The 9664-nt window shown below is 42.3% G+C and overlaps 1 protein-coding gene across 1 annotated transcript; it reads left to right on the forward strand.

Moving 5' to 3' along the window:
* The first annotated feature begins 3177 nt into the window (after positions 1-3177).
* Positions 3178-4092, forward strand: LOC141439387 (uncharacterized). The gene has a single exon (XM_074103669.1). It carries the CDS (start codon positions 3178-3180, stop codon positions 4090-4092), a length of 915 nt encoding a protein of 304 aa, XP_073959770.1.
* The last annotated feature ends 5572 nt before the right edge of the window (positions 4093-9664 follow it).

Genomic DNA, 9664 nt, shown 5'->3' on the forward strand with positions numbered 1-9664 from the left:
AGTATTCCTACAATGGATTCAGACGAGTCCGATAGTATTCGAGTTGAAAATGGAGCATTACATAAATGTTCTCCAATGCTTTGTACTTTCGTCTACGAAATACAGACGAGATTTTCCGAATTCGGCGTATTTATGCATCCTAGTCTTTACAAGCGACTTGGTGCAAGTCAGCTTCATCTTCCACTGCAAGTTGCTCATCAACAACATCATTATACGAACCCTCTAGCCCTTCAACATCAAAACACAGCAAAGGAGAACATAACAGAAGGAAGAGATATCGTGTTTTTTTTACAAAAAACAATAAAAAGGACATGGTCTCAGTAAGAGTCATGCAATACATTAAAATATTTAATTGCATGTTGCACAATGGGTTTATATTCTTTATTTCAGTGAATTGAAGGAAGAGTTTCTGCTAAATCATTTACAGAATGAAGTGGCTTTATGTGGCTACTAAAAAGGGGTGATTCAATCTAAAGTCATAGCGAGCTTGAGGATACATGTGAAATGCGTGATTTGAAGATTAAAAGAATCCGTATTTTTTGAAAGCCTCTCTTGTTATTAACCATAACCACATAAATTATGTAGACAAAAGCTGTCTTATTGCATGTGTTTTAGATAGTTTTAGTTAATTTGAGAAGTAATAATAATAAAATGCAATAATTTAATATTGTTTTTATTTCATAAATCACAAATTATCATAAAAACATTTAGCATAAACATATGTCTCAAAGACCCGATTTAATTGGAACAGTATATTAATATTCCTGGCAAGGTTATTTAAAACAAGTCGTATTTTATTAAATTAAATATTGTGCCTCCCCATAAAGGCATTAGAAGTACTACTAAGAAATACAAGGAAATATAATACAAATATCATAGGTCACTTTGTGTTAAACCGGGATTTTAGTTTATTTTTGCATTAAAAGATGTACTTATCTCGTCTCAAGGAAAGCTGAATCACGCTGTTAAGATTTTTATATAAAAGGGCTGTCATCATATTAAGCTTTATTTCCTAAGCAACCGTGGTTTGATAACTTGTGTGTTATACGTGTAAACAATATAATATGCGTCCATTGATCATAAGTTATAAACAAACCGTGGTGATTTACTTGTATTTTTAGTACTTGTACTTGTGACAGTGACCCTAGATTGTATCGTTTGTTCTACCAGTTGAACTGGATGTGTGTATATATACTATCTTTTGCCCGCGGCTTCGCCCGCGTGGAATTCGGTTATCGCGCGCTGTTATCTCGGGAACTGTTTATTTTTCCGGGATAAAAAGTAGCCTATGTCACTCTGTGGCCCATAAACAATCTCTATGCCAAAATCACGTCGATCTGTTGCTCCGTTGCGACGTGAAAGACGGAGAAACATACTAACACACACACTTTCGCATTTATAATATTAGTATGGATATATATGGTATTCAACTGTTTTATTTTGTCTGACTCTAATACATACATGATTGGGAATCGAACCTGATCAAAATCTCTGTAAGCAAGGTTACAAATTCTGCACATTTTTTCGTTATTTTTGATGATGTGAATCATAAGTGAAAAGAAACATATTTTACAAGATTTTATTCGACTTGCAATGTATGAGTATGTATGTATTATGTTTATAAACCAAAATGAGAATACAAATTTAAAGTACCGTTAGCCTATCACAGCAGTACTTATACTGATTACAGATTAGATGACAATGCAAGACAAGTATAGTCAACAAAAAGTATTGTGAGGAAAAATAAAAACTTACACAAATAAAAACCAAAAATTATATTTTTAAGAAAAAAATTTTGCTGACTGTACTTTTTCTCGACTGTACTTGCATTGTCAACTAAAAATACATTTCTGTATTAAGATATCATCATGTTCAAAATTACATTTCCGTGCTAAATCTAAGGTCTATTCTATTCTCTTCCATTAACCATTGAGGAGTTCCGTGATACTTCTATGCCTCTTTTTTATGGAAAAATGCATGTCCTTGGAAAAAACAGGTTATGCTCCTTCACTGGCTTTTTTTGCAACCAAAATAAAACACCATCATGTGTTTACATCCACCTGAAAAAAAGATCAAAATTATTATAAATCCTTACTTATATATTTAATATTATAAACGTGAAAGGAACTCTGTCTGTCTGACTGTTAACTTTTCATGCTTTAACCGCTGAACTGATTTAGCCGAAATTCATTATGGAGGTAGTTGGAGTCCCGAGGAAGAACATAGGCTACTTTTTATCTCACAGTTTTATCCCGAAAAAATACAGAGTACTCGCGGGAAAGCGATAAGCGAATTCTTCGTAGACAGTCGCGGGGCAAGAGCTAATTTTTTTTTTTTTTTTAACGACTGGAATGGCAAACGAGCAAGTGGGTCTCCTGATGAACAGATCACACCGCCCCATAAACAATAATAATTATAATATATGTTTCACTAACCACAGAAATTTTACTCTATCATAATATTACCAGCCAATGCTGAAAACATCACCTGTCGCATCATCACATTGTCAGTTGATATCTAAGTAAATGGTCCAATATAGGTAATATGTTTTTGTTATTCTGTGCTCTCGTACAACTTTGGTCCGGCAACATATTCAACTTTTAATGCCCTAAAATGTAATGTAAAAAAATAGACAAGAAACTGTATTGATATTGTGGCGACTTTAACTGTTTTCATACAATTTCGCCAACATTAATAATCGTATTGTACTCTTTATTGTACATAAAAACACATGAAAATATAGAACACAGGATAATTATAATAAAAATAATGCACGAAAAAACGCAGCTAATTGCTTATCCAAGTAAATCCACGAACTCTGCAAGTCCCGTTAGCCAACGCGCCCCGGCGCCCGCGCCGGTCGACCGCCAGTGACCGCTAGTGCAAATCCAACCGCGACGGCGAATGCATGCTCCTTTGGCACCGCCTAAACCATCCCCGCGACGCCCCCGCTTACGCTAAAGACGCTATTACTAGCTCCAGTATTTAGTGCTTGCAGTGCTTGGACGCTTTAATGCTTATTCGCGAGTTCAGTTAAATATCAACGGTGCTAGTTATAAGTAATAGTTAAGAACAATTGTGGCACGAACATTAAAGGTGTTATAATCATAAACTGGTACGTGTTATTGTACACCACTTGTTTCGTTCCCTATACTGGTGACCCAACGACGAAGAAATATGCAGCGGTCGGTCAACGGGAGTGACGGTACTAACGCCACGTCCAGGAATGCGTCCCAGGCGAACAACACCGGAGCTGAAATTTTCGAAGACTCAACGGATCAGGCTAGTTTGTTCCGTGTAGGCGTACGAGTTCCCCCATTTTGGCCAGACAGACCGGCACTGTGGTTTGCTCAAATAGAGGGACAATTTATTCTTTCCGGGATTACGGCAGATTTAACAAAATTCTACTACGTGACATCACACCTCGATCATAAATTCGCTGCAGAAGTAGAGGATGTCATAACTAATCCCCCAGCCGAGAATAAATACGCAACGCTTAAAGCCGAGTTGATAGGCAGACTCTCTGCCTCTCAGGAACAACGAGATAAACAACTGCTCGCTCATGAGGAACTCGGTGATAGGAAACCTACTCAATTCCTACGCCACTTACTACACCTTGCCGGCCCAAACAAATTGCCTGACGCTTTCATCAGAACCGTGTGGACCAGTCGCCTTCCGTTCAATTTACAAGCGATCGTAGCCTCACATCCAGATATGCCTCTGCTTAAGCTAGCTGAACTGGCAGATAAAATTCAAGAGTATGCATCACCCGGCCCTCACATTGCAGAGACATCGCCAATGCCCGGTCCATCAACAGCACTCAGTAGATACGTCAGCCCACCTGCATTTTCGCCCATGGAAACCATGTCACTACAGATAGCCGAACTTTCCAGGCAAATGGCAGCGCTGACAACCCATGTACTCGAGCAAAAAACGCGCCCTCACACCAGAGCCCCTAAAGCGGTAAGCAAGCGTATTAAGCAAACCCCGCCCGCACAGGAGCGCAAGAAAGGCGTATGTTGGTACCACCGCAGATTCGGCGCACTAGCCACTAGGTGCACACACCCATGTGAGTACAAGCCGGAAAACTAACGAGGCAGCCTGAAGTGGCCGAAAACGACTGCCTTACACGAAACGGCCGTATATTTGTCACGGATAAGAGTAGCAAACTACAATTTCTTATAGACACGGGTAGCGATCTCTGCGTCTACCCGCGATTAAAAATGAAGCATCGACAATCCAAGACCGACTTTCAGCTGTACGCCGCAAATGGCTCAACCATTTCAACCTACGGATACGCTCACCTGGACTTGGACTTGGGGCTTCAACGCGCTTACCCCTGGCGATTCATAGTTGCTGACGTCACGAAACCAATAATCGGCGTGGATTTTTTGTCACACTATCAACTCATAGTAGACTGTCGCAACCAGCGCCTCATAGATAGTACGACGCTCAATAAGACGCCAGCGAAGCCCGCCATATCCTCACACACGATATCATCCATCAAGACTCTCATAGGAGAATCGAAATACCATGATATCCTGCGAGACTTCCCTGACATTACCCGTCCATCAGGCACGCAGCGAATATCAACTCACAACACCGTGCATCATATAAGGACGACACCAGGCCCACCAGTCGTTTGCTCTCCTCGACGCTTGGCACCAGACAAACTTAAGATCGCTAAAGAAGAATTTGAAGCCATGCTGAATAACGGAACTGCTCGACCTTCCGAAAGCTCATGGGCATCCCCTTTGCATTTAGCACCCAAAAAAGACAATGGCTGGCGACCCTGTGGGGATTACAGAATGCTCAATGCGCGCACTGTACCAGACCGCTACCCCATTCGCCACATCCATGATTTCACACAAAATATAGCAGGATGCAAAGTGTTTTCGACCATCGACCTCATGAAGGCATACAACCAGATACCCGTTAGTCAAGAAGATATACCGAAAACGGCTATAACTACGCCCTTCGGCCTTTATGAATTCCCATACATGACTTTCGGGCTCAGGAATGCTGGGCAGACCTTTCAAAGGTTCGTCGATGAAATGACCCGAGGCTTGAACTTTTGTTATACCTACCTGGACGACTTCCTGGTGTACTCTACGTGTCAAGAAGAACACGAAGATCACCTTCGTCAACTCTTCTCCAGACTGCAGCAATATGGAATGGTTATTAACACAGCTAAATGTGTCTTGGGGCATCAGATGTTACTTTTCTCGGCTACAAGATCTCTAGAGACGGAATAAAACACTAGAAACCAAGGTTCAAGCCATCAAAGACTACCCGTTACCCAAGACTGTCAAGGAGCTCCGAAGGTTTCTGGGAATGATAAATTTCTATCGCCGTTTTATACCCAACGCAGCCCGAACTCAAGCTCCACTCAACGCGTTCCTGACAGGCTCTGTGAAAGGTTCACACCCGGTCGATATATCTGGCGACGCTCTGAAGGCATTTGATGACTGCAAAGAGAGTGTATGTCAGGCAGCTCTATTAGCACATCCGGACTGCAATGCTAAGCTTTCGCTGATAACCGATGCCTCTGACACAGCCATGGGCGCAGCAGTACATCAACTACAGAACGGAAACTGGCAACCTTTAGCCTTCTTCTCGCGGAAATTGACCCCGGCACAGCAGAATTATTCTCCATATGATAGAGAGCTTCTTGCCATCTATGAATCCATTAGGTATTTTAGACACATGCTCGAAGGAAGAGATTTTACGGTATATACTGACCACAAACCTATAACTTATGCTTTCACCACGAGACGAGACAAATGCTCACCACGTCAACATCGCTACTTGGATTATATAGCACAGTTCAGTACCGACATACGTCACATCTCGGGCAGAGACAATGTGGTCGCCGACGCTCTCTCACGCATATCTTCTATCGCTGTAACCATAGACTACAAGGCACTAGCAGCCGACCAGGAATCCAATCCTGAACTACAAGAATTACTCAGAAAAGGCTCCTCCTTGAAACTAAAAAAGGTCAATGTAGAAGGAACCAGCTTGTACTGCGACTTTTCTCAGAATACGCTAAGGCCCTTCATCACATCTGCCTTTCGGAAACAGGCTTTCGATAGCCTACACAACTTGAGCCACCCAGGAACATCTGCATCCGCTAAGCTAATCGCTGACAGATATGTATGGCCTGGCGTTCGCCGTGATTGCAAAACCTGGGCACAGAGTTGTCCAGACTGCCAACGCAGCAAAATACACCGTCATACATCCGCACCCCTTACCCCTATCCAAACTCCTTCCGAACGTTTTTCCCATGTTCATATGGACCTCATAGGTCCTTTACCTCTTTCGAATGGTTACAGGTACTGCCTCACCGTGATCGACAGGTTCACGCGATGGCCGGAGGTCTACCCGCTGACGGACATGACAGCGGAGACCTGCGCCACAGCCTTCGTCTCCGGCTGGGTCGCACGCTTTGGCTGCCCGCACAAAATCACCACCGATCGCGGCAGACAGTTTGAGTCCCACCTGTTCCGGAGCATCGCTGCCATCCTGGGCGCTAAACACTGCCCAACTACGGCGTACCGTCCCGAGTGCAACGGCATGATCGAGCGCCTGCACCGCCAACTAAAAGCGGCAATTATGTGCCATGCCAACAGCCAATGGTCAGAGATCCTTCCACTAGTACTCCTAGGAATCCGGAGCGCCTGGAAAGACGACCTCAAGTCCTCCGCAGCAGAGTTGGTTTACGGAGAGCCTCTCAGACTACCAGGCGAGTTTTTCAGTCCTCCCACTAACCTTGTAGTAGACGTGTCAGACTTCGCATCCCGCCTGCGTAGGTATATGGCAGACCTCAGCCCAAAACCAGCTGCATGGCACGGTACAAAGGCATTTTATGTACCCAAGGACCTCCGCACTTCAGAATACGTATACCTTCGCCAAGGTCCAGCTCGAGGATCCCTTGCAGCGCCGTATTCCGGCCCATATAAAGTCCTACAGCGAAGCTCCAAGACATTTAAACTGGACATTCAAGGCAAAGAGTCCAAGGTAACAATCGACAGGCTGAAACCAGCCTACCTGTTTCGCAGCACCAGCCCTTCAGCACCGCCAGACCAAATCGCAGAAAGAAAGACTCGAAGCGGCAGGATAGTTAAACAACCCGAATACTATCGCCCGTGAAACGGTCTCGGCGGGGGAGTGTTGTGGCGACTTTAACTGTTTTCATACAATTTCGCCAACATTAAATAATCGTATTGTACTCTTTATTGTACATAAAAACACATGAAAATAATAGAACACAGGATAATTATAATAAAAATAATGCACGAAAAAACGCAGCTAATTGCTTATCCAAGTAAATCCACGAACTCTGCAAGTCCCGTTAGCCAACGCGCCCCGGCGCCCGCGCCGGTCGACCGCCAGTGACCGCTAGTGCAAATCCAACCGCGACGGCGAATGCATGCTCCTTTGGCACCGCCTAAACCATCCCCGCGACGCCCCCGCTTACGCTAAAGACGCTATTACTAGCTCCAGTATTTAGTGCTTGCAGTGCTTGGACGCTTTAATGCTTATTCGCGAGTTCAGTTAAATATCAACGGTGCTAGTTATAAGTAATAGTTAAGAACAATTGTGGCACGAACATTAAAGGTGTTATAATCATAAACTGGTACGTGTTATTGTACACCACTTGTTTCGTCCCTATAATATAATTTTGTACTTACGTTCATCCATTTTACCGCTACGACAAGAGTGCTTTATCTCCTCTGATTTCGGCAACATTGTATACTTATCACTGGTGTCAAAATATTCTAGACTCATAGCCATGTGTGGCAAGTTCCTTGAATCTGCTCGCACAAATTCACGTCATTTGCATTCGCACAAATTACTCACGTATTGAAAGGTGAAGCCGCTAAAATAGAAAATATGGTCCAAAAGTCAAGCCAAGTGTCGTCGAGAAATACAAGATAGCGTTGTCGAAGAAGCAGAGCCGAAATAGTCGTCGAAACTATACAATCGTGGTCCAATTGTCATGCAAAGGTCGTGGAGAAATGCGGCAAATTTTTAAAGTACTGAGTTTGTGCTGAGAGGTCTTTAAAAATATCAAAAAACACATTGATGGCACCAAATCGCAAAGTAAATAAAACGGTTTTGGTTAGATTCTACTTGACAGTGACAGCAGTGACAGTTGACTTCGCTTTTTTTTACTGTTTCTACTAAGTACTGAGCCCTCAACGGTTTCTGCCATTTCAATCTCACAAACGTCATATCGACACTTAAAAAATATTTCTAATTAATAAGAGGAAATAAAAATAAAAGAGCTGCAGTTTCTCGATTATTAAGACGTCGACTATCGAAGAAAAAATATATTTAGCACCTCTTTAAAAAACTTTACTTAGCCAATTGAGAGCATAATTTCCCCCTATGGTCCATTCTTCAAGTGACGTGGCCTGCCCGTTGCCTTTTTTGTAGCTATGGCGAATTTCCATTCAGAAACAATTTTATTCAAAACGGTGTTATAGACGGCCACTGCCAAAGTCCGAAATGGATGAAGATAAAATAGACATTGCGGTGTCAATGTCTCAATACCGGATAATGGTTTCCATGGCAGTTTCGTTAACAAGTTCCAAGATGGTGTACTTTTATTGTCACAGAAGGTTTTCATTCGTTATTGACATCCAATAATGTTTCAAGCTTGATCAAATACCGAAAAGAAATGAAGTTTCGAAAGTTTAATGCTTCAAACAATATGTATTTAATGATGGGCTAGTCTGTTGATCACAGTAATAAAAAACAAGACGAAGAAAGCTACTAACATAAAGAAAAAACAAATTGATCAAACCCAAGCAAACAAACTCACACAAGAAAACGATCTTGATTATGCAGCTGAAAGTTTTATCTGTCTGTCTATCTAATTGGAAGACCAAGTTAAGATAGAAAGTTTTTTGGTACTGCAACACACATAAAACCAAGATTACAGAAATACAAGAAATCAGTCTAAACTTAGAAATAAATATTTTATAATGTTTGTGTGCACTGCAGTGTAGGGACATAGCTCAGTGGCCAACAAGGCCAACAGTGGTGAGTAACTGATATTCAACCATAACTCAAAGGAGCGAGAGTTTATTATGTAGGTACGTCAATAACTCCTTTCAAATGAAAATATCTAACATATTTAATTCTTAAAATATTTGTCTCTTCAAAAATTTATTCGACCTTTACAAAGTAACTAACACAGATAACTGATATCAATTTCCACTAATAAGTCTCCTAAACACACAGACATTAAGGATGCACATATTATATAAATAACATGGGCACTAACGATGGGCCTCATAAGGAAGCTCAAAGTCACTCAGAGGGCTATGGAGAAGTCTATGCTCGGGGTTTCTCTGCGGGATAGAATCAGAAATGATGATATGTGCAGTAGAACTAAGGTTAACGACTTAGCCCGAAGAATTGCGAAACTGATGTGGTAGTGGGTGGGGTACATTGCTCGCAGGACTGATGGCCGATGGGGCCAGAAGGTTTTTGAATGGCGTCCGCGAACCGAGAGACGAGCTGTCGGTAGGTATCCAACAAGATAGAGCGATGACCTGGTTAAGATCGCGGGATTGTGTTGACTGCGGAAAGCACAAGACCGGTCTGAGTGGAGAGCCTTGGAGTGTCCAGCAGTGGACGTCTTTCAGCAGAC

Source organism: Choristoneura fumiferana, chromosome 20 (assembly GCF_025370935.1).
Source record: "Choristoneura fumiferana chromosome 20, NRCan_CFum_1, whole genome shotgun sequence".
Lineage (NCBI taxonomy): Eukaryota > Metazoa > Arthropoda > Insecta > Lepidoptera > Tortricidae > Choristoneura > Choristoneura fumiferana.